Raw genomic sequence first — 26,660 nt, 5'->3', positions numbered from 1 at the left:
TCACATTCTCATTTCCTTTAGATACAAACTGTTGGCTACTGAATGTCACCACTCGTAAGGACAAACTCAGAGCTGAGTTTTGCCACGTGTACCTTAAGAGTTTTGCAAGACTGCCACTGACAAAGAAGAATTAAATGCTACTGTTTTGGAACAAACTAAACTGTCTAAATATTTAAACTGCATCTAAGTGAGGACATGATTTACAGTCTTTTTCCTTTAAAAAGGACGTTCTTTCTCTAGATTAGGAAAGCAGACCATGGATATCACAGCTGCAGTGGCTATGGCCATCAATCATATACTTACATATGCAGTCACACAGAATTATATAGCCGAAGATTATTTCTCAAGTAGTACCTAGAGACAATTCTGAAGTTGTGCAGGCAACATTAATGCTGAGATTTCCTGACTGCAACATTTATAATGTGGTCTCTTAGCATTACATCTAATGCAATTTAAGTCCGTGCCACAGAAGTTACTAAAATAAGATATTTCTTTAGAACATCAGAACAGAGTACAACATTATTTTTGTAAGATTTCATATCAGTGCTTCTGGAAGACCCAATACTGCAAAGACCTTGTCAGCGTTAATTTTGTACATTAAGTAGTGACAGTGACTTCTCTACAACATGAAGGGGTGAAATTCCCATGATGATAGTGACTTCCTTTAAAGTTGTGGAAAAGATAACAATATGGGAAGACTAAAAGAGGTCAGCAAAAGTTTAAGAACACTCCACTGCATACTTACACCATCTATACTCCTTCTAGCATGAGGTCCATATGTATCTTCAGACCCTAAAACCTGTATGTTAACTGCACTGTAATCTTCATACCCAAGCTGACTGAAAATAAGACGAGTCCTGCAACAAATGATTTTTTTAATTAGTAAACTGTCTCAAAATGATTATCTGAAGTAGCCCTGTGTGGTCCACAGATAGTTAATTCTGCCAAGTAGCCATATAAAAGATTTTATCAGTTGAAAAACTAGAATTCTGTTAGGATATATATTTTGCTTGGTGGAACAAGCAGCATCTTTTGCTTTGGTGGAACATTTTGAAGACATTGCTAACGTATCATTGTTGTCGTAAAATAACCACAGCACCCGAAATAGTGAAGCAATATACAGGACATTAATACAAAATACAACTTTTTAATTGTTGTAAAGAGATGGAAGAGTGTTCATACAAATGAGGTCACCTTTATTTTTGATGAGATTAAAAAAGTAAGACAGACAATCTCATTTAAGGTAACTAAATTTGCAAACTGTGTCTGTACTAAGTGATTTTGAATTATTTATCTACAAACATAAGCTACAGATACTACAATTAAAAATACGTTCCATGGGTCATTTTTTAGACCTTTCATGTGTTAGTAATGCAAGAGAATCATTAAAATAAAAGGACACCAGAGACTATTTCAAAATGGCTTCTTCACATACATATTGCCAAATCACTTCTGCTTTCAATAATGAATAAACAAGAAGTACACAAGAAATAAGCAAAAGAATTCATCCTACAAACTGCCAAAATTGCTCAATGTCTTAGGCTAACAACTTATTTGACCCATATAAATGAAGCACATTAAATTTGTATGCCTTTTCCTGCACTTGTTGCCACTAGACTACCAGACAGACTGGAAGCTGCGTAGCTGAAAGATCATGTCCTTAGAATATTCTCTTGAAACAGAGAGACCTGGAAAGACTCAATCAGTGCCCAAAGACAACTGCATGAAGTTCACTCTGGAGGGCAAAGTGCTGGGTCCCGCACCTGGGTCACAGCAAGCGCAGGCAGCACCACAGTCTGGGCGAGAGCGGCCTGAGAGCTGCTTGGCACAAAGAGACTCTTGGGTGCTGGCTGACAGCCAGATGAATGCGAGCCAGCATGTGCCCAGGTTGTCAAAAAGGCCAACAGCATCCCGGCCTGGATCAGGACTAGTGTGGCCAGCAGGACCAGGGCAATGATTGCCCCTCTGTATTGAGCACTGGGGAGGCCACATCTCAAATCCTGTGTCCCGTTCTGGGCCCCTCACTTTAAAAAGAACATTGAAGTGCTGGAACATGTCCAGAGAAGGGCAATAAGAAGACCTTGTGAAAGGTCTAGAAAACATGTCTTTCAAGGAATGGCTGAGGAAGCTGGGTTTGTTTAGCTTGGAAAAAGGAGGCTCATCACTCTCTTGCAACCACATGAAAAGAGGGTGTACTGAGGATGAGGTCAGCCCCTCCTACCTGCAGTGAGAGGACCAGAGGAAATGGCCTTAAGCAGAGACAGGGGAGATTAAAAAAAAAAAAAATTCCACTGTTCGGGCTGTCAGGTATTGGAATAGGTTTCCCAAGGAGGTGGTGGAGCAACCATTCCTGGAAGTGTTTAAGAGGTGTTTGGATCTGGCACGGGTGACGTGGTTTAGGGATTATAGTGATGGAGCTGGGTTGATGGCTGGACTTGATGATCTAAAAGGTCTCTTCCAACCTTCTACAATTTATGAAGGGAAATTGGTAAAAATCTGATGTCAATGTTTCCAAAAGAGTTATAGTTGCTGATAGAGCATTCTTTAAGAGGGATCAGAACAACATAATTCTTATCCTCTATCTGGGCTGACATACACCAGTCTTTTGATGTGTCACAGAAACAACTCCACGTATTAATCTGTTTAAGACTACATTTGAGATGGAGAATGTGTTTTTATATATTGTAATTTTCAAAACAGAGAACTTGCCCACAGACATGCCTAATGGGCTAGAGGTTACTTATCACACCAGTTAATCAGCCTTCAACTATCTCACATCAGCTTTCCTCTAATGATTACTGAAGAGAGCACAGTAAACACTCTGAAATAATTTTCTAGATGACAGAGACAGCAGCAGCACCACAATCTGTTTCAATCAAAGATTCACATAGTCCAGTCTGAAATAATGTCCAAGAGAAAACATGAAATTGAAAGCACCATTCTATTTTTTTACCTGAAATAATCACCTAGCTTCCAAAAAGATAGCTTTTCAGAAGTTCTGAGTCTCTGAGTCTTTGTATTTAACACTTCCTGAAGGGTTTTCACATACTTTGATTTTGTCAATAGCTCTTGGACACAAGCTTTTAGCATTTGCAATTGCACAGCCCCTATCAGGCTGCTCTCATCTGCCATATCTTGAGGCAAGTCAGATAACTCCTCCTTCACCACTGTGCTGCACACAGTCATGTGAACAATCACTCCAACTTCACAGTAAACTTGGGATTTCTGACTTTCCAAGTGTAGTTTCTGCATGGGTCTACAACAGGACAGGGAGGAAGTTTTACATAAAACATGGCACAAGAAAATAGATCTCTTAACTAGAAAGACTGGAGCTACTGGGGTACGCTCTGAGACATTCCTGATACGGAATTATATTTAAGAGGAATCCCTCCCTGCCAAAATATACTGGCATGACAATACAACTGAAAGTTTATCACTCTATCCTGGAATTTTAACTCTGTTCTAGCAAAAAAAACCCAAAAAACTATCACTGGGTCACATTTTAGAAGGTAAAATAAGTGTGTTTTAAACAAACTCAGTTAACTTGCTACATTTCATATCAGCAAGACTTTTTCATAAAAAAGTTCTGTGAAAGTTACTGAAAACTAGTTTCACATGGATTTATCTCTGGCATTTAATAAAATTTAATCTCAATCACAGCTTGTCTCTCGCTAACTTGGGTTTCTCTCCAGCCACCTATTTTCAAGTGTATTTGGCACTTTTCTCACTCTCGCAAATGTAACTGAAGCACAGTTATATACTGAAAACAGGTTTCTTGAAAAGGCTACTGAAGTCTTGAAATGTCATCCCAATAGGAAAACTGTAATCTTCTAGGATTCTTACAAGGTTAGTAATGTTGCCATCATGTGTCACTGTTCTATTTTCATCACCTCTGGGAAAAAAAAAAAAAAAAAAAAGAAAGCCAGAAGCCCTTCCAAGACTCAAATACCAACCTTTGCAGAATTGCTTCTGCAGTGCGTTTTGCTTTTTGTTCCGCCTTTGGTCCTCCCACTGGACAGACAGCAGTAGCTCTGAAGCCATCAAGATAAGTGGCATTTACCTAATGATAAAGGGATTATGAAGTTACATGGAATTCAGTACTGACAGGCTATAAATGACCTCTGGCAATCATTATCTATACAAATATACACTTTTTAAACAAAGGTTTTTATGTATCAAATAAGGTTTGCCTTTTCAAATTTTCCACCTCTTTCTTTTACTCTTGGGGCAGAGAAGATGAGAATAATGCGAAGTATTAGTATTTTCTCCAAAATATAAGATTTTGTAAATCAAAATATATCTTTCACGCCACAAAATGAGGTAATACCTTATAAAATGTTGAAGGAGGCAATCCTTTTGCTCCACAAACTTTCACTGCTCCACCATCAAAACCTATAGTGGTTAAAAATCAGTATTTAGCTTCCTCAATATAACTTCAAAGACATCCTTTTGTGATACATATTAATCAAATACACTTAAGAAAAGCAAATCATTGATAGCTGCACTGCTGCAGAAGAGAGAACCTTCCAGAGAACAGTCCTTCCTGCCTTAGAACACACAGCAGCAAACTGGTGACTGAATTTATGACCTCCACGAGCCTTTTAAAAGGGCGATTGAAATGTTTATTCAGGCACTTAAAAAATACTTAACAAAGAAAGCAGCCTTAGGACATTAGATTCAACAGTTGTTTTCCTCTTAATATCCAGTTATTGCACACACACAGAGCATACAATTTATTGAAGCTGACTGGAGTGGACTTCAGTCCCTCACTTGGTAAAGAATCAGAACAAGGTGAGAAACCAGCAAGAGCTATTGGATGAGAGCTTAGTAAGTGAAGGGTAACTTAGCTTTAGCTTTCTTGTCCATATCAGAAACCAACTGAATATATGTTCCAGGGCAACAACCATGTTCAGTATTAGGAATACTAATGCCAAAAACAAATGGAGAAAATTGCTGTGATGGCATCAGGTTGGGGCTGGAGAAAATCAGTAGGTGCTACTGCTAGAAAATCACCGGTGCAGGATCGGCACCTCACATTTGAGAGACAGAATTATAGTTAGTTCACCTGTGCCTAACCTGTGTTTGCAAATATTTAAGAAGTAGTTAAAAGCTTTACACAAATACTCCAAATAGATCAGATCAGAACATTATCTAAAACAGACTGACATGAGGTTAATTTAACTCTCTCAATATAGAGCTACAGCCCCCCATTTAAGGTGAAGAACTGGGAAAGTTTTATGTTCCAGGTGAAAGCATAATACAAATAAAAAAAAAATACCACAAAATCAAATGCATAGCATCCATTGACTAAAAGAAAATAAGCACCTCTCAGCTCAAACACTGCAAGTAATCCAGCAGGACAATAAAACTGGCAACATAAAACAGCAAAATTAGATAGCTTGCCCGTTTTTACTGGTGTACATGTCAAAGCACTTCAAACTAAAATATTTAAGCAATCTGCCCATTTTCCATCTGTTATATTTCTAAGAGGACTAACTGAAAGTTCATGTGAAAGTTCATTTTAAGTTCAAACATGTCATATCAGGTCATTTGCAAGCCAAAAGTTCATAGAAAGGTTAGGGTTCCTTTTTTAAAAAAGAAAAAGACTAGGGGCTAAGAGCAGCAAGCTGGCCTTATCAGACTGCCGTTTGGTTATGTTGCATGAGCAGAAGATTCACTGTACCAGGTTTTGGTACTTTATTACTCAAGCAAAATATTTTTTATGTTACCACATTTTCAGTTTTGTCCCACTAAGTTTTTAATCTGAGAATTCGATTGTTCTAAGCTTTAGAAAGACACTTGGCATCCTGTCACAAGTAAGTTCCATTAGAAGGAAAAAAATATAATATAGATGCAGTAAAAAGCAAAGTTTAGATGACTGTAGATAAAATTTTTTTTCAAGCTGTCTTACTCAAATTACAGCTCTTCGAATCTGTTAAGCTTGGGGGTTTTTTGTTTTCTTTTTGAAGCCAAATCCTGAACATACATTATATCCATCTTTAGTGTCCTGGCTGCTAAATGTTTTGAGGATTGTAAATGGGCTTTTTATAAGAAGATTCTCTGGTGGAAATCCTGTACCTAATCATGCTTCTACCACTTACTGTGATCCACCTAGAAGTCTAAAAAAACCACCATTTTCAAGCGGTGGTTTGAAAGACACAGCCTTTCATTGCTACCAACACTTCAAATGCCCTAAGTAAAACCATGAACAAAACTTTTTTTTTTTTTTGAGAAAAGGAATTTAGCTGCAGTTTAAAAAAATACTGAAATCACAGGGAAGCTGCCTCAGTGTTGTTCACACTGAATACAAAGTTTAAGGACTTGACAGGTGCAAAGCATGCATTAAAAAGTAAAGCAAAAGGAGTGATCGAAAATATAAATTAGTCAGCCAGCAAGATAAGTAAGACTGTGTTTAAAATTTCTAAAGAAATTTCTAGCAGAAGTCCTTGAAAGTACTGTTTTAATACAGCATGACTCTAAGGACCTGATTTAACAAAAAATATGCAGAGACTCATGGAAATTAAAGTAGCTGCTTTTGTTTGGTAACACACTTCTTTGACACAGATACCTTTACATGAGAGAGGACTAACCTGGAATTTCGGTGATGGTAACCTGGGAAAAGTCACACGTAACATCTGGTAAAAGATAACGCTGAGGATTGCCCAATTCATACACCAACTGTTCAGCTACAGTGCCGAAAGAGATTAGTCCCCCTGTGTCTGGTGGTTTGGAAAGAATAATGTCTCCTTCAGAGGAACATTCTACAATAGGAAAGCCTATGTTGTGCCTAGAATGTGAAAAACATTAAGAAAAAAATCCTATAAATACAAAGGAAAAGTGAAAATAAGTAATAACAACACACCAGAATTTTATAGTAATGGCCAATTAAGTAAAACCTGTCAAGAGTTATGATTTATCTGGTTGTTTCTACAGAGACATACATTAAAAAAAAGCCCTGAACAAACTGCTCAACTGAAATAATACAAATCTGTTAGTAGTCTATTGTCTGGCAAAGAAACTCAGCTATAACAAGAGATGCCATCTGCAAACATGGACGTGGGGAAGAGAATGGAGAAGGACCCTAACAGGAACAGTTAAGTAAAAAGAAGCTGAAAGAGTTAGAGGACTATCATTAAAGTTGTAAATTTGGAGTAAAATAAACGATGATTGCTTCTAGTCCTATACGGCCACAGCAGCAGACAGAGCACGACAGTGAAGACATCTAAATACATCTTGCACTCTGGATTTGTACAAAAGCAGTCAAAGCAGGAAAAACTAACTGTGCTGGGAACCTCAGAGATGAAGCAAAGAAGAAAAAGGACTAATCACACCTACAAAGGATATGTTAATGTTCACATGTTAATAAATTATAAACAGGGAAGTCATAATCTGAAAACAGAAAGGCATATGAAAGTTAAGATCTTCAGCACACAGAGGACAGAACTAACAGAAAATTGTAAGGCACAACAAAAAGAAAAGCAGTGAAGTTATGGACATGTTCCCAAATTAAAATATACTTCGTCCTCCTCACATTCTCACAAGCAAAATAAAAAGTGATCAAACAACTCATAGTAAGAGACACATACTGGTCATTACAGCAAAGAGGCTGAATTTTCAGGATTATGTGGACAAGATCCAGACATCTGCTTTTCTAGCTAAAAGGTTTTCATTTATTTACAGAGTATTTGATCAAAATTAAGAACTCGAAACTTTTTGGAAGTACCTGAGAACGAAAATAAGAGAGCAAAGATTCTTCTAGAAAGGCTACCTGGCTCCCTTCCCTCTTCACAGAAAGTCTGAAATTTGTACAAGTGTCCCACAGACATAAAATGAACACAAGAAGAGGAGTTAAGGAGATATAGTTTCTTGCAAAAGCTAAACTGTTCTAAAAAGGTCCTAATAATGCAAGGTGGTGAACTTTACCACGCTCATTAAAGTCAATGACCTTCAGGTCTTTCATACAAACTAAAACCAGTCTGTCCCTCAATTTAATTATTTTTGGGTGGTAGTGGCAACAATGTGCTGAACATACAACTGAACTGGTTATCAGCAAAGGCTACGTGAACAGAGTTTGTATAACATAAATCCACAAAGTCTGGAAGAAAGTAAGCAAAAATACCACTGAACTCTTAAGGGACACTTGTAAAAGTTCATGAGAGTTTGAGCAGATTCCTTATCATTGAGAATATTCAAACATAACTCCATTATTTTAAAAAAGGATTAAGACACAAGAGCTGTTACTAGAGATCAGCAACTTTTAACACTTATAGCAAACAAACTTGAAAAGTATGGTAGCTGGTGGACACCTGGAAAAGCCCACATCAAATCAGTAAAAAAAATACTTAATTTGACTGGTCTTTGAGATTATTTACACCACTAAAGAGATATAAGAAACAAAAAAGCTTGCACTGCTGAATGCAAAGAAATGAATGGAATCAAAAATTTTATCTACAGGCTACTCTGGAGGGGTGGGAGGGGGTTGAGGGGAAGAGGAGAGAAAAGATGTAGTAGGAAATATGTACTATCCAAGATTTTAAAGTGTGACACAGGAAAAACACCACAGTAACAGACTAAAGTGTAATTATCCCAATTTTAGATGCAAGGAGATACACAGAGGAAACACCATGATTTGGCCAGTGTAACAAAGCAGGATCAGTGACTGAAAAAGGCCAGAATCAAGCAGCTTTTGCCCTCTCAATGCCATGTTTGTGAGCTTGACCCTACCAATCATCTGTCCTGAGGCAACAGCACCAAGCACCCTGCTAGCAGGCTCAGTGCAGCTTATTCAGACCACGTACTCAGAAGAGATACCACTCCCATGAAGACAGATCACCCAGAGCAGTCCATCTCCCTGCACTGACAGCCAGTGTCCCTGCTGCAGCCCACTCTGATCTCAGTCATCAGCACATGTCACTCTTAAGAGTACTCCCCAGCCATCTCTGTTTTGAAAGAAGTAAACTGTAGATACTCAACTTCCTGCTCTGAACCACTGAGTCTACTAACATTATTAATTCAACTTAATTTTGCCCAGCTTCCACTCTCAAAACTCCCAAACCATTAAAAAACAGAACCCAAATACAACAGTGAGACAAAGTGAGAAATTTCACCCCCTAATACAGTCAAAATATGGCAAATATTGTTCCTCCCTCAGAGTACACCACCACCCAATGAACTTTTCTGTATGGTCAGTTAGTTGCAGAAGACGTGTTCCCCTAGGTTATTGCAGCTCTGAAACCTTCCCTCACTTTTTTAACAATTCACAACCTAGAGGTGCAATGATCTGGGTAAGAAGCCCCTGGATCCTACCTGTATTGTAACCAGATGACTGGGAAAATACAAATACCCAGCACTATCTTGTAGCAGATAGCAGTAATAACACATACGAACACACACATGCTTAAGACAAAAATACATTTTCTAAATTGCTAAAAGGCATTACTTAAACCTAATTTTCACCTTGAAAACAAACTGATGTGTCACTCTTACAATACAGTCACATGACAGCTACTTAAACCTGGTATAAAAAGCTCTTTAGCAGCAGTAGCTGCCTGGCTCAGGTATACCACAGGTAGTATAGTCACACCATCACCTTGACCAGCACTTCCACTTTTAAAATAGTGACTCTTCACCTGATTCACTTGTAGGTTCTGCTGAATGACTACACACCATATGACATCTGCTCTGTGGGGAACACGCCAACCCATAGCCAAGCTGTGCTTTTGTATAGTGCAGCAGGGGAGTAACAATAGAACTATGAACTTTAGAAGCAACTACAGTCATGCCATCCAAAGGTACTGTGCCTAAGTGGCATCCTTCAACAGTAAAAGAATTGCTTCAGTTTAGTGTCAAAATCCCTACGCAGGATGAGGCAGCAGCAAGCAATGGAAACAATTCCAAAGGGAATTGTACCCGTCTACAGTACTAGACATAAGTATCAATACTGTTTTTAAAATATTTAAGCAATTCTTTTAGCACCGGGTCAAAATACACAAGACACATCAGTTTGCGAGGGGAGATGACAACTACTGTTCTTTAATCCAAAAGGTCCATTTCAGGTTGCATGTTTGCTACTTAGCAAGTAAATATATTAAACTATATTAAACTATATTAAACTATAAACTATATTAAACTATATTATAGATGTATACATAATATACACATTAATAAACCAGAGCACTGAATGAGACCAAGCTAAGATTACTACTCAGAAAAACCCTCCAAGCTGGGCCTAGATGGGAGCTAAGAGTTAAAGCAGGTCTTTTGGAAGACCTACAGCAAAGGAGTAACCAAGTTAGAAAACTTGAAGCCACCACCTCCTCCAACCTACACTCATAGCAATCAAGAATCTGAGCCTCCTGTCAAGTTCTCTGCCTGCCAACAACTTACTCTTCGATTATTATTTTTTTCCACGTAAAATGTTGTTTTTTCTTTAGCTTTGGCTCTCAGAGATGTTAGAGCTTACGGGCATGTGACAGGTGATAAACTGAGCTAAGCAGGGATCTCCTCCCTGTCTACTCTAGGACACTATTCAGAAGCCTCTGAGGAGCCATCAGGATAAACTTCCTTCTTGTTTTGCCATAATTCCTACACCATTTGCATTACAAGAAAACTAAAATCCATGACCAGTACTTTGGCTCAGGGAAAGAGACATTACTTGAGACAGAACACGTATTTCTCCCCTCAAAAGTGTCAATTCCCTCAAGTATTTCATTCTAGCCACTACTGCTCAATCAAAATTACTGGCAACAGAAGATGGGAAAGTGAACATGATACATTTACTTGCAGGGGAAGTTGCTCCAAGAATGAAAACAAAACCCCACAGCAATGCATTTGACCTGGAAGTGACTCAGGATCCAAGTAAGCTGTGGTATGAACTTATAGCTTTACAGCTAATGCAGCTTCCTGGGACGTGACTCGGTGAATGTCACACCAAGGAGGGCTCTGAGCCAAGCTCCACAACTCCTTAGGTATGTATTTTAACCAGAATGCTACCAGGCAAAAAGCAGAAGCTTCTATCACTTGTAGCAGTGTTTTGATGACAGGTTCAAAACTGATAATACATCAGGCAAGATCAGCAGAAACTTATAAAGTAAAGGCATAACCATCTCTTTATATGTCGGTACCAAAATGTTCCCTAACGTGCAATTCTGCTTTAGGCAAGACTTGCTGACTGCATCACTCATCCCCTCTGACTAGGGCAATTCAGACTATGTCTTGTACCTCTAATGTACTTCTAATGGCCAGACAATTTCAGGCTAAACAGACCAGCTGCCTGGAATAGATAGTGCTAGAGAGAAAAAAACATTCCCCACTGCTGAATGGGACTTGCATGCTGGATTTTGTTCTAGTCCCAAATGAAGAAATCTGGATCCAGCCCTTAAGAGACTACAGCTATTGACTTACCCTTTTGGTCATCCTAGGCCAGAGGATTATGCAGTCTCAATCATTGTACACTCTTGGCTTAGGGCAAAATGTCAGTGTTATCATCTCCTCAAAATGATTACTCTACTGATCAGCCTTAGTTTATTCTCTCCTGCATTTCAAAACAAAACAAAACAATGTACTATCACCCACTGACACTAAATAACAGCAAGAAACAGTAATGTCTGGGAACCAAAGAAATTGAGAGTTGCGAATTATCAATGTAGTTCTGGAAATACAGTTCATTTTCACACATAGCATGAATTTCCCACTGGAAGCTGTGAAATAGACATCAAACAGGGCAGGGAACACTGATGTCTTATCACTTCCGCTGACCATCTGCTGACTTGTATCACTACTCAATTAAGAGAAAAGGAGCGCCTTTTTTTGATAACATTAACTTAAAATGAGCATTTAAGAACACACATCACTCTTCTGCAGGCAATGAAGTAATGGTTTCTTGTACTTTCTCTGCTAAACAAGAAGAGTCAAGCAGCCACCTTCTCACTGGGAAAATAAACAGCACCTATCCCCTCTACCTGCCTCTCTGTCGTCACGAAAACTGGACAAAACCTTACAGCTTCAAGATTCCCACCTTTAAGTCAAATGCATTAAGGAGATACACTCAGCACAAATCCCAGTGCCTTAGGTCAACACACAGAAAGCAAGTAAGTTTGGCTCCTATCAGCTGAAGTAACTTGGAGAGTCACAAGGTGGAACATGCACTTCACTTGTTTTACATTAAAAACTTACTTTAACGAGACAACAAAGAAAATTAAAGAATAGCTTCGGTTTTAATAATTAACCATTAAATAGCCACAATATACCCACACACAAATGTTACTGAGACTTAAAGCACCCTTTTGCTGTGGAATTGAGTTCCCAGAAGTACTTGCATCAAACATTTCACGAAAATTAAAAACAAGCAACCACCCCCCACAAAACACCAAAAATCCACCAACTAAACTCTGTTGGATATATGAAGTGGATTCAACCCAGTCCCTCAATACTCACTGAGACATGATAGTATATGCACGGAATGTAAGCTCTAACTTGCCTGGCTTCATTTAGATTAACTAAAGTACTCTTGTTTACAGAGTTAATTCTTTTCGCTTATGCATAAACAATAGACAGATAAGATTCATAAACCTGAAATGTAGCAAATTCTTTGCGTTTTGTTTACAAAATAGAAAAAAATCATACCCATCAGTCCTTCTTAGACAGAAGAGCCACATGGACTACTGTTCTTGGGGAGGAAAAAAATCCCAAAGTCAATCAGAAACATGACCCCAGTCTAAGGCTAAGGAAGCTCACCCTCTACAGTATGGTGTGAGGAGGAGAGAGGCTGCCCTCCAGCGTTCAGTTACCAGACATTAGTAAGTGCAAGGGACAGGTTTTCTGCTCTTGGCTGCACAAATGGAGCGGGAAACTTGTGTGTGAAAGGCACATTAATGATAAACACAGATTTAACTTGGCTTCTTCCCCCTCCTATTTACTGATTTAGTTGGGTTGATTTAGATTTAACATTAAGTACCAAAGATACAATGGTTTATTGAGGTCTAAATTATGCACTTATTTTCAGGCAACTGCTAAAATGTAGTTTTTCCTAAACTGGGGAGAAATCATTAATAGAAACAGTCAAGTAACTTCTGCAAGCTCTGTCAGAGCTCTGTTGACCTATTTGCAATATAGCTAGTGTTAGTGGCTGCAGGTATGGCATGTTTTGGTCACTACTGAGACTGAGGTACAATGTTATCATTGTGCATTATTACGAATGCATTATCTGCATACATTGAAAACAGATTCAGACTGTCTAAACTACGAAAACCCCATGCCACCAAGTTTCTTTAAACTAAGGAGAAAACCGGTTACCACTAAACTATTAAATGGAAAACACATTTTTCTGCATCCAAAGAGCTTTCATAGTATTTGCTCTCCATGCTTTGGGCCTAAATATATAGCAAACAACTATTTATCAGGAAACCAAAACGTACCAAATTAATCATCTCCCTGCTTTCCTTCTACCCATATCCTAAATGGATGTGCTGGATCACAATTTCACTTCAGTTAGTGAAGTGGATCTCCACTCTACATCTCAAAACTTAAAATCAAAGCTCGCACATTATTCTGGTTTTGACTTGTTTTAGCAGCTTATCATACAGGCTGATGTGTCAAATTATTTTAAGAACTCCATCAATTACATGTCTAAGAACCAAAATTTGCAAACAAACTGACTAGTTTTAAGGCACCATGACCAATTCTTTAGCAGAGTTAAACTGAAGGTAAATAAATAACTGTTATATTAGCAAAAATACAGTCATGTATGGTTTCAGGGTATGTACACATATCAACAGGGACAGGGTAACACAGCAGTATCAGGTGTTAAACCCCTGTGTTCTTTAACAGAGATTCAACCAAGCCCCTGTGACCTCTAAGCCAGAAGTCTACTACGACTTTAGACAAAGTTCTGTGATTTTACAGAAACAAAACTATTAGATATGCATATTGGTGAACATAAACCCATCTGTAAAACAAACTCTTCCCACTCCAAAGCTCACAACTTAATATATTCAGGCTTCCTTTCTTTTTTTAAAGCCAGATTGACACTCCTCACAGAAAAATCCTTAAAAACAAAGACCTATCAAACATTTTAATAAGAAAATTAGTATTCTGTTTTTTCCGCTTTAATTCTTGTAATAAAGCAAGGTCTTCCGGAGTCACAGTTACAGAAGATTTTAAGAAGTTTCATGATACAGCACAATTAAATTATTGGGAGAGACATGAGAATAGAAATTATAAATTTCCAAACGAAACAGAGTGACTTGTTACTACAGACTCACTCTTTTGATTTCCCATGGAATACAACAGTGAAGAGTGAGTGCAGTTTGTTCAGTAGCCTTCCAGTAAGTGAGAAGAAAACATCCCATCCTGTTTGTTCCAATGCCTTATGTACATACCTTTCATCATCAGTGCTCAGGACCCAGAAAAGTAGCACACATCTTTTAGCACTGCACTCTGAATCAGGAGCAGTCAATACAAGAAGAAAAAATCCAAGCATCCCTGTGGCTCTTCAGACAGCAGGGCACAGTCCTGCTGGTTCCTCCACCTGGGCCACAGTCAGCTGGGGAGCAGGAACACTCTGTATTAAAGCGCTCCTCTCTCCTGCATCTCCCTGCTGCTCTTCAGCCCTTTCCTCCATCACATAAATGAAGAGCTGCCTTTCTCATTATGCAGCACAGGACAAGATTCCTCCCTCCCATCCCAAGAAACTTCAGCCAGAACTATGCAAAGAAAAAAAAAAAAAAAAAAACTCTTCCCCAACTACTTTTAAACTACTCTGAAAAACAGGTTGGTAAAAAGCAGGCTCCCTCAGCAGGCAGAACCACACACTACATGTAACTCTAATTCAAGAGCCCTGAACACAAGGTACACAGAACTTTTTGGAAGGTCTGACCATCAAACACATTTGTGTTCAGCAGGACAAAACTACAGCATATATTGATCCCTACCAAAGCAAATTATGTAAAATTTTTGACTGACCACCAAGTATCTCTGATCTAACTGAAGACTATTGTAATAGCATCCAAAATATCAATATTGTCCTCTCCAATACAATCATACCTGAAAGCTAATAATAAATCTTTTCAAAAAGCAGAAGATACTGAAGGAAACAGGAAAAAAAAAATAGTTTAGAAGGGGGAAAAAAAAAAAAATCAAAGAGCTAATTTTTTTTTTTTCCAAAATCTGCTGAACTTAACAAAAGACCAAAAAGGAAAATTTCAAAAGGGAAAACAGAACTGGTAGAAAAGTAACACTGAGGGGGAAAAATACCAAGAGGCACATATTATGTCCACAAAAAGGGAAAGGCAGAAGCACATTTCACAGCACAGATGGAAGCAGAAAACCTCAACTTTGGTCCACTATAAACATGCATGCTGGTATCAAGTTTACCTACCAGTCTGGTACTGTGTGCCAATCAGTGAATATTCCACCTGTACACTGAGCACCACACTCAATGAGATGACCTGCAAGACTGGAAAGATGGCATTAAAGTAAGTAAGTATAATGCAAAATCAATTTTCAGAAATCCAGCTTTAAAATACAACGGAAAGAGCTAAATAACAAAACATGTTATTTTCCTCCACAAGTATCTAATACAATTATGAATTATACATTAAGCATAACAAGGGATCCTAAAAGATGAGCGGTTAAAAGACTAACTTTTACAAAATGAGTTTTCCTACAAAAAGTGAATACCTAGAAGACTACCTCACACCTAAAACCAAGCCTCCTTAGACATTAAAAATCTTGATCTAAATTCAGTATTTCAGCAGTCTGCACTGTGTGTAACTAATAGAAAAAGACCATTTTTAAATGAAGAGATAGAATATCTCACCTCCAGTGTGAAGGACACAATGTATTACGATTATGTATTACTATTTTCAAATTTTGATTGTGATAGTCCATATATATTCAACAGAATTATGGGGAAAATCTTAATCTCTATCATCCCCAACTCAGCGGAGCCTGAGTGAATTTCTCTCCACATTTTTTCTCAAGCAGAGGTTCAAGAACACTAACACAAGAGTGTGCTCAGGCTATCTTAAGTACTCACTCTTTTATGAGGACCTCAATTCAGATACATGGTGCACAATGTCAAATTAGGTGGCATAATTCTACCTGCTTCCGAATCAGACTCCTAACCTTAGGACTACAATAAGGATTTGTAAATGGGAGTACTGACACTGAGCTTCAACAAAACCAGAGCAGGACACTGCCTTGTGACCAACCTGCTTTTGTGCATCTTTCAGAGTAAAACCTGCGACCACCCCAACTATCAACAGTGGCAGCCAAACAGAAAAACATGGGAAGCAGCGGACTATACAGTAAGATTTCAACTCTCAACCCAAAATGAACAGCAAGAGAAAGTTAAGCTGTTAGATAAAATCTTTCAGCCCTTCCCTCCTTTCCTTATTTTAAGCTGGTTCCAGAATGAAGTTTCTGTAATTTCAATTCCAAGTGAGAGTAGTAAATGAGCCTTGAAAAAGAAGTCAAAACCTAACAAAAACATGAAAATAAATTAATGTAATGATAATACAAAAAATTAGCATGTACTGAAAAAGTATCTTGACATTATAATTTGAAATACAGATTTACTCCATTTCTTCTTGTATCATTTACCTTCCTGCAGCTAGCAAGTCATAGTCATCCCTATTCCAGCCAAACTAGAAGAAAAACATAAATATTTTAAACACACAGAAGTTTCATAGAAAAAAATGCACACAGTATGATCTTTGCTTTGAATAACAATGCATTGGATAATTTTAAATCTAACTAACAATAAATGGCAGGCACTATACATGGATTTGAGTTCCTCTACAGCAAATTAGCAAAAAAACTCTGACACATTTCAGTTTTCCTTCTATTGATACACCCCAACAAATTTAGCTAAACTCTGAGAGTCATGACTTGTTCAAAAAAACTGTAAGTGCAACATCCATATTACTTAAAAGCTGCACAACCTACAGGTTTAAAAGTATAGTACCTGTCTTGTGTCACCTGGACAAACCACTATGTATCTTCAACTTTTGAAAATTATCAGTTCCTTAAGTACTACTAGTCACCCACAAAAACTGGAAGTATGCCATCTGTTTAACTGGAAATTTTAATTAGAATCTTTCCCCTGAGTTCAACCTGCAAGCAATACAGTAATTGCTTCTTATTTAGCACTTTGCAGAAGTCTTCACCTTTCCTAAATAATTAAATAAGGTCTCTCTGGAGTAGGTAATACACGACAGTTATTTTGAGAATTTAAAGAACTACGAATAAAAATAAGAAGTCATAATGGAAATTACAAATGGAAAATTAATTAGGCAATATCTGACATGCATGAGGTCAAAAGAGTATGATGTCTCAAAGCCATCTTTTTAAAGAGATGCATACCCTCCTATTTTTTTTTATTATGCACCAAAAGAAAGCTTCTATATTTCATCACGTGTGATCATTCACAAAATGAAAACTTATTAAAAATACTTCAGAAAACTACACACCATGCTCATATAATCTTTCGAATTCCAAGGAATTTCAGAAATGCTGCACTGAAACATCACTACTCTAAACAAAACCACTTACCCACTGAAGAAAAAAATCCCAGTGTTTTAACCCACCTCACATGCTACCCCCCAACCAGAGTGAGCTCTACTATCAACACCTTCTGGTGAAGAAAGATACACTTGCACACCAAATTTTGCAAGGGGAAAAAAAACCAAAATATTGGTAAGAGTGATACTGGTGAAAGACCCTAAGGCTTCCTAAACATCACCTGTGCTTTCCAGCTTAATGGTATACAAGTTAACAAATATCCCTGCTATCAGTTTAGGAGAAGTGGAAGCTGACAGCTTTTCACGCATGTAAGAAAAAAAAAATATAGATGCTCATTATTTTTAATTTAGCATCTACATTTTCATAAAGAACAAAAACTGTCTGACAATGACTGCTGAATATTGACTCACATATATTCATTATTATTTGGAAATTTACTTGTACTTACAGAATGAATGAGTGGTCCTAATACAATCCCGCTGTCAACACATCTGCCTGTCACAACAATATCAGCTCCAAGGTCTAGAGCTCTGCTTATCGGTCTTGCACTAAAAATGACAAAACACAGCAGTAAGTACTTTCATCTTTTAATGCATCATTTCCCTGACACATACAGGTTAAGAATCACTTAAAAATTGCCTAGGAAATCAATAAAATATACTTTAAAAAGCCAACTTGTCGTTAGGTACGTACATCAAGAGTATTTTGAAGAGCAGTCACCAGGGCACTACTAAATTCAGGTACATAAATTACATAACTGAAACATTTCTCTTAAACTTTCTTGACTGAAGTGCAGAGAGGGACACTTCCATCATCAACTACAGAAAAGAGTGTTTTCCAAAGATTCACTAACCATTTAATTTGTAGATGAGTATATTAAGATGAACATTCTTCATGAATAAAGCCTGATGACTTAGCCCTCCAATTTTAAACCTTTCAGGTCAATTACCTAAGTGATTTAAAAACTTGCAATATCATCCAGCTTGCAGAGCACTGTGCAAAAAGAGGATCACCAGGATTATCAACTGGAAGAGATGCATGTGACCATTGTCTCATTTCTCAGTCCCTCCTCTTTACTAGACCTGATTAGCATTGATTCATCTGAAGTGGATGGTGTCAACAAAAATGTGACTTCACAGAGAGGTAGCTAGAACAACTGCATTTAGAGATTTATGGAAACCCTAAGTATCATAAAGGAGGGAAGGGAGATCTTTCAGAACAAGTGACCACCCAGAAAAACTGGTTTCCAAAATTTCAAGAGTACAAAGCCTGACACAGAGTTCAGCACAACGTAATGGAATCTCCTACAGCACTCTGACTACATCCCAGTACTTGAATTCCTTCCTTGTACTTCTCTAGTGACAACACTGTAAACGACTCCATTCTGCAACAGAATACTCAGTATACGAAAAAGCATTTTTGCAATTGTTGTAATTAAACTAACACTGTTTTGGCTAGACGTTAAAACAGATGATTCACAGTTGGTGTACTGCTAAGGAGTCACAACTTACAAGGTTATAACTAAAACTTATTTACAAGTTACAAACAATTTTTTTTTGCTGTTTGCCTGAATAATGCGAAGGTGAACCTCATATACTAAGTGATTCTAACTGCAAAGCAAAACAAATTCCTGTATTCAATGTGTTAAATTCAGTTGTTCATAATAAATACAACTTGCTAAAATAACTCACCCAAGATATACATTCATGCTGTGAACATTCTCTGGAAATTGTTTGCCACTTCCTAAATCGGTGATACCAGCGCTTTTTAAGTTGTCTTTCTGTTAGAAAACAAGCAGAACACCCAAGCGATGAGTATTTTGAAGCTTCTACTGTAAGCCTCTCATTAGTATCAAACAACAGAGCCACTTCATAGCAACTCTAAGCCAAGTACCATTATTAGAAGTATTTAACAATACCAATCAGTTGAATGGCTGAAAGCCTTAGATACACTTTTAACCACAACTTTTCCACCATGTAAAAAATTAACACAGTCTTTAAAGAATGTAATGTTCATTTATATATGATCAACAACAATGAACTGGGGTATTTCCTAGGCTTTAAACTGTCTTTAATTGCTGCAGGACTAAATAAATCAAACCCTACAAACCAAAATGTATCTGCCACATCTACTATGGTGTCATAGCCAGTGAACAAGGCCAATCCTGTAGTAATATGGTACTTAGAATAAATTGTGTTTCCATGAAAGTAGGTGGAGGGGGGGAAAGAGTGTGTTTTTGACCATGAATTAGGCAGTTTGGCAATCCAGTGGATTGAGGGGACAGTGACTCCATAGATAGAACGTCCACGTAAACCGTAAATACAGGCGGGATCTGCAGTGTGAGGAAAAAAAACCCCAAAACTTCCACTCTGAATTAATTTGGTATTCTATGTAATGACTGAAATCCTCCAAAGCACAAGTAACGTTTAGCATGTTTCATGTATCAACAGTAGAAGTCGTCTGTAGACCATAAAAGCTGTGCCTTTTTAGTTCCTGCAAGGTAGGTACCGACAACAGCATAGAAAACACTGCAGTTCAGGTCAGACATGTCCGTAACAAACTCAAATAGCAACTTTACTGCTGCACCAGTAATTAAATTCTGGCCCACAGACACTAAAGTAATTTCGGTAGGACAGAAGTTTCTTAAAATGAAGTCCAAGCACCCCACATAACTTGCAAACAAAGAATCTTACTTGACAATCTTCCACATTCAAAAGTATGCGAGGAGTAACACATCCTCTGTAGATAAATAATTTTCCAAGTTACAGGCAGAGATTTAATCACAGTGCAAACCTCTCCTCTCTTAACTACTGTTGTGTATAAACTCTTTTCCCAGTAGCTTTTCAGGTATGGCCAACATTTTATGCAGATTTCATAGATAAAGTGTAATTCTTTAAGTAAAAAAAAAAAAAGAGCCCATGCATTTAATATTTACCTTTTTTTTTTATATTTAAACTTCAATCCTCTCACTTAACATTACCTTACCAGCTGTAAACTAATTACTTAAAACCATAAAACCAGCTATCCATAAACAAAGTAACATCAGAGAATGCCTGTAAACCACTAAAAGCTAGAAAGGATAAACATTTGATTTTGTGGTAGCTACACCATATTAAGAATTAACATGCATGATCATCTAGTTTAGACAGAAGCAGTAAGTAACAGCATGTCAGAGCTTCTCCTAAAGAGCAGTCAGAGCTTACAGCAGATTCACATTTTGCTTCAAAAAGCTAAACAGAAGATCCACAAGCTTATAAAATTCACCCCCACTACATATCAAACACCAGATGTGCCAAGAATTTTATTTATGCATTTTAAAAAAATGAAAAGATAATGAAGAATAACCCTTCTGATAGCCAAAGACTACTGCATAAAAACACACAAAGTTCATATGGGACAGTCAATGCCATTTTCATGCTACACAGACTCGTGCTACTAAGGCTTAAAACAAAGTGAAATACCTCACTCATCAGATCATCTCCAGCAACAACAACTATTTTCAAATCAACATCTTCTTTTTTTGCCACCTCCTGAAGGGCAGCTGCACAAGCAAGTGGATTAACTCCACCAGCATTACTGATGACACGAACACCTAATAGGAAAAAAAAGGCAAATAAAGTTCAACAGCATCAATAATCAATCACCTGTACTTTAAAAAGTGTGCAGAAACACAAGCAAGGCATCATCTTCGCAAGGTAACAGAGAACCACATTTAACCTATGAAAGGATCAGAATAAGCCAATACAAAATTGCTTAGAGAAAAATAACTGCTATAGATACTTCCCATCTATCCTTTATGAATGGAAGGAGAAAGTGACCAGAAAGACACACACAACGAGGCAGACGGCATCAAACATCTCCAACAGGAACAGTAGTAGACACTGCAAAGCTTTACTAATAGGAACAAAAAATGACTGAGTGGAAAGTAACGTTGTGGAACTATGTGGGAATTTTGAAACACTTATATTACCTTGAAAACATCTAGCTCTCACATTTTTAAAAAGATCTGTAAAGCAATGTGCCATTCACAAATTAAAGCTATAGTAAGCCATACATGGAAATACACCTATCTATTTAGAATTATAACAAGTATCTTAAATAAACCAAATTTCACCCTCAGTCCTGTACCCTACATCAATTACAATGGGATTTTTCACAGAATCCCAGAATGGTTTGGATTAAAAGGACCTTAGAGATCACCTAGTTCCAAGTCCCCTGCTCTGGGCAAGGCTATTCAGGGTTCCATCCATCCTGGCCTTGAACACTTCCAGGGATGGGGCATTCACAACTTCTCTTGACAATCTGTTCCAGTGCATCACCACCCTCATAGTAAAGAATTTCTTCCTCACATCCAATCTAAATTAACCCCAGGTTATGGCCATTCCCCCTTCTTCTATCACTATACATCCCTGTAAAAAGTCCAGCTCTCTTGCAAGCCCCCTTTAGGTACTGGAAATGCTGTAAGACCTTCCCAGAGCCTTCTCTTCTCCAGACTGCACAGCCCCAACTCTGTCAGCCTGCCATCATAAGCAGGTGCACTGAATTTACGTACAAACTCATGCAAAGAGTAGCATACCTTTCCTGTGAATATCTTTTATATAGGGAGCCATGGCAGTGGAGACAAAATCCGGAGTGTAACCTAAAACCTGAAATAATTAAGAACTGTAACCATTCTTACAGGTAGGTCATTCCAACCCCTTTCCTTGGTTAACACGAAAACAAGGAAGAACAACTACCTCTCAGAATGTTTGGGTAATACGATGGGAAATAACACGAACGCTTTCGTTATATGAAATGGAATAGATGTAAAGAAATACATGCGAGTAGAAAGTATACTTAAGGAATCGTGTCCCCGGAACCAGGTATGTCTTAAACACGCTTCAGGTGCGATTAGCACCTCTCCCGAAGGAGAGCTCGGGAGGTCGGAAAGGCCGGAGAGCACCCGCCTGCGCCAAGCCCAGCACGCCGAGGCCGAACACCGGCTTTACTTACGGGAGACCGGGCCTTGGCGGCTGTCAGCAGCGACATGGTGATCTCGGAGAGGTAATCGAAGACAAGGAAATCCAGCTTCCCTCCGTACAGCAGCTGCGGCACTGGCGGGGCAGGCAGGAAGGCACCATCAGCACGGGGCACCCCTGCCCGCCCCTACCCCCGGTGCCGGCCCGCCCCGCCCGGGCGTGCGGCGGCGGCCCCGGCCCGCGGCCGCTTGCGCAACGGGGCCGCCTACGGCGCCGGGGTCGCCTACGGCGCTGTGGTCTCCCGCCGGGCTCGCCCGGACCCCGTACCCCGGCCCCCGCCGCGTCTCCCTGCCGCCCACCTGCAGCCGCCGTGTCCCCCCAGAAGCCCGAGGCGCAGCCGATGCGCACCGCGCCGCCCGCCGGGGACTCGCAGCCCGCGCTGCGCCGGCGGCTCCAGCAGGGCGGGCGGGCGGCGGCCCCCAGGAGCCGCGGCCCCCGGAGCGCCAGCAGCGCGGAGCAGCTCATGGTGGCGGCGGCCGACACCGTGGGCACCGCCCCGGCTAAGGACGCTTAACACAGGGCAGGGGAGGAGCTGGGGCTTGCTGAGGCGATTGGGAAAAGGGGCGGGCGAAAGTTTATGAACGCCTAGTGCGCGGGGCAGAGTGCTGGAAGTTGTGCCGGCTTAGCTTGTCTCTGTCGGTGTACGCATAGGGCGCTATGCGTCCAGCCCGAGGCGTGTTCCGGGCCCTAGGCCGGACGCGGCTCGGTGGCGGCGGTGCGGGGCTGTCGCAGCCCCGAGGGGCCGCGGCTTGGCGAGCGCGGCCGTGTGTCGGGGCAAAACCGCGGCAGTGACACCCCGTCATAAGGCTCGCGATAATGTCAGAAGAGTGCCAGATAGTCCGGTTGTTGAATCCTAATGAAACCTTTTCCTCCTCCCCTAAATATAAAATATGTTTGTTAAAAAAATAAGGCTTTCTGTGTGGGAGTGCACCTCTCTGTGCTGAGAGAAAGGGTTTCTGGGCTGAATTTCTAGTTCGTGGATGTGAGGAAAATGTCACCCAGCCAGGAAATTCCCTCGCATATGAGGAGGAATGATTTCCCAGTCCGGGAGGTCTCAGCTGGAGGGCTGTCTCTGGACATCTCCACGGAGGGCTGATCATGTACGGGTGCTCCGGAGCGAGTCCTCCGTGTCTGACATGAACGAGGACCGTGCCTGAACCAGAGTCCTACGTGCTACCCCGACACAATAACATACTGGCCTTATTTAACAAGTACACTTCTGTTCCAAGTGGGTTTGAATTATATCTTGCAAATGATACAATAATAAAATCGGGAGTCTTTGCAGGAGTGATGAAAAACAAAAGGTTTGGTGTAACACTGACACTACTAAGCGTGCGATGATGATGAGAGGGGGTTTTACTGATGTGGAAAGTAGCCTTGTTGAAATGGCTTTTTCCATGTTCTGGAAATTGTTGATAAGACTTCCAGTTAGATTATTTTCAAATTGTGATCAGAAATAATGCTGTTGAGAGAAGATAGGAAATATCATGCTGTGATCTCAGAATTTGGTTCTTTATTTAGGGAGGTTCAATGTTTTCCTATTGCACAGAAGGGCTATAAGGCACCATTTTATGTTCTCAGTGCCTGAGCGATGAACAGTTCCTGTCCTAATCTATTAAAGAGGCAGAACCAAAGAGGTCTTGGTTTTCTTTCTAAAGAAAGAAAATGTGATTCCCAATACAGATTTTTATTATTGCACTATGAAAGCATTTCATTATTATGTTGAAAACTTGCAGGTTTTGAGCCCCTATAAACTAGTAAACATCCCACCAGGTAATGTATGCATAGTTGACTCCAGAGAGCTTTTTCCTAAATATATATTTATTGTAGCGCCTTCAAGTCAACTTCAAGACTCAGAAAGAGCACTCACTGGTACAAAATACATAGCTATCCGTATAGACATAAAGACTGATGCTTTCTGTAAATATATTTTAAAGTGTCTTCCACGGGTGTTTTGATACGGAATACATTGCAGATGCCAACATATTGCAGCATGGCAGGAAACATAGCTAATCCTCTGCAAGCCGTACAATCATCTCAAGTCCTGGGGTGAAATTCAAGTGTCGTTCGCCTTGGCTGAGACACTATTACCCAACGTGCTGCAGTCCTCCCTTCTGTGCTTGAACACATCCAAAATAAATGCCAATCACTGATAAACAGAATCATTGATAACCCATGGATGTAAGTAAGAGTTCCACTGGAATGGGTTGGGCCACGTTTTCATTCTGCAAAACTCAACTTCTGGGCGTGAGAAGAGCTGGCCTCTGAGGGACCCGGGGCCGGTAGGTGGCTGTGTTTCACCGCTGTCCGCACCCTCCTCGCCTGCAAAACAATCCCTGGCCCCAAAAACAGCCACCAGCATCCTCTGTGCATTTCTTCCTCTCTCCGGAAGAACCGGGCATTTTATCTAGATTAAGAAATAAATATTCACATGCACATCTGTAGTGTTGGTGAAACTGTCTTGGAATCTAGAAGGTGCTTTATTCTTTTAACTTCTCTCAAGTATATTTCATAGCATGGATTTTGACAGCCACTGCACATGGTTCGGGGGAAGGACTGCATCTTGCTGTGTCAGAAACCATTTCAAGAACCTTATGGAACCCTAAATACAGTTTTATCAAATTTGCATATGGATGTTGACAGCTGTGTGAGACAATCAATATCCAACATATATTTAATATTGACACAACCATCAGCTGATCTCCCAAAAAAGCAAGGAAGGGATTTAGAATAGTTTCTATTATTTGCAGTGGTGCAGTGAAGTGATAAAGGGATCAAAGCCTGTATTTTGTTGATTCCCACAGCGAATTTGTTTCTTACTCAACTTATACTTGTCCATAAATAAGTAGACTATTAAATAAGCTTATTGAGATTGCAGCAAAATCATCTGTTTTTCTGAGAAACTAATTTATTCACTACCATCCCCTCTCTTTGACAAATTATTTTCTTAAAATAGACCGAATTTTCATTTCCGTCGTCATTCCATCCTGAGCAGTAATGATTAGCTCGGAGCCCATTATTTTATACATGAAGTTAGGATTGTTTTAATGAAAACTCAGGCAAATTATATAGTGGTTCTTTTCCAGGTAGGCTTGGGAAGCAATGTTCTGTGATGGTCAAGTCTTAATTTTAAGCCCCTTTTTCTTTCTTTTTTTTTCCTTTTTTTTTTTTTTTTTTTTTTTTTTTTTTTTTTTTTTTTTTTTTTTTTTTTTTTTTTTTTAGCTAATTAAAGCCATTTTAGGAACAGTTTATGGCTCTTTCAGGACACCAGATGGCACTGTGTGGTTGTCAGTGAAGCCCAGAAGAAACTACAATCAGTAACAAGCCTGTGTGAAATTCACAGACAGGAGGTGCTAATAAAGACTTGACTATTTGTGACCTGTGTAGGGGATATGGGTCAACAATAAAAGCTGTCACAACTCGCTCACGTGATAGGAACCTATTGCTTAATGTAAAATTTCTAAGAATAAGCCAGAATGCCTTTCATGATTTGTTAGAAGAGAGTGGGGGAAAGAAGAATCTTCTGGCTTTATTTTTTATGCCAGAGAAAGATAAAAGAGTACAGATTAAAAAAATAATAATAATAAAGAAGACTTTTTTTGTTTGTTTTTCCTCACGGTCTACATGTATATAAATATGAGCTTCGCTTTCCTTCAGTGACCCTAAATACTTACATTTACATTTAATTGGCTAGTGCTATTAATGTTTCAAACTTAGGCCTGTGCTTCTCTTCCTGTAAATAAATTCATGCACCAGCATGAATAATAATGTGTAAAAGAACTGTGGAATTCATTCTTCTACTTCCATCCTCCTGAATTAATGGCATTCAAGCCTAATCCTGGAAGTCAGGGGGACAACACAGAGTATATTTTTTCCAAAACAAATACACTTTCCATTATATTTCTAGGATTTTTCTGACAGTCAGGCTTCCCCTGGTTACTTAAAAAGGTACAAGCAAAGTATTTGACAGGCCAGGGGTTTATTGAGAAACACATTACATTTTTGCTGTATTTGCTTTATTGTCAGTAAGTTCCTGTCCAAACCGATAATATCAGCCTATATGTTAGATTATTTAAGTAGGCTCTGTTTAGTTTATTGAGGCTCTGTCCTCTCAACTAA

General features: G+C 39.1%; 1 protein-coding gene across 1 annotated transcript in view; it reads right to left on the bottom strand.

Annotated features, from left to right (window-relative positions):
• LOC120753305 (uncharacterized) overlaps nucleotides 1-23,006 on the bottom strand; it is a 58,000-nt gene extending 34,994 nt beyond the window's left edge. Inside the window, exons 1-12 of the mRNA XM_040065390.1 lie at nucleotides 22,841-23,006; nucleotides 22,516-22,616; nucleotides 22,100-22,169; nucleotides 20,985-21,115; nucleotides 19,215-19,303; nucleotides 17,972-18,071; nucleotides 16,603-16,646; nucleotides 15,377-15,454; nucleotides 6,591-6,787; nucleotides 4,328-4,392; nucleotides 3,954-4,060; nucleotides 746-857 (exon numbers count right to left, since the gene is read on the bottom strand). Of these exons, the coding sequence (XP_039921324.1) occupies nucleotides 746-857; nucleotides 3,954-4,060; nucleotides 4,328-4,392; nucleotides 6,591-6,787; nucleotides 15,377-15,454; nucleotides 16,603-16,646; nucleotides 17,972-18,071; nucleotides 19,215-19,303; nucleotides 20,985-21,115; nucleotides 22,100-22,169; nucleotides 22,516-22,616; nucleotides 22,841-23,006 (1,260 nt within the window). The remainder of the gene's footprint in view (nucleotides 1-745; nucleotides 858-3,953; nucleotides 4,061-4,327; nucleotides 4,393-6,590; nucleotides 6,788-15,376; nucleotides 15,455-16,602; nucleotides 16,647-17,971; nucleotides 18,072-19,214; nucleotides 19,304-20,984; nucleotides 21,116-22,099; nucleotides 22,170-22,515; nucleotides 22,617-22,840) is intronic.
• Nucleotides 23,007-26,660: the final 3,654 nt, after the last annotated feature.

This window comes from Hirundo rustica, chromosome 5 (assembly GCF_015227805.2).
Source record: "Hirundo rustica isolate bHirRus1 chromosome 5, bHirRus1.pri.v3, whole genome shotgun sequence".
Lineage (NCBI taxonomy): Eukaryota > Metazoa > Chordata > Aves > Passeriformes > Hirundinidae > Hirundo > Hirundo rustica.
Note: the sequence above shows the minus strand (reverse complement) of the source record. Positions and strands in the feature narration are given on the sequence as shown.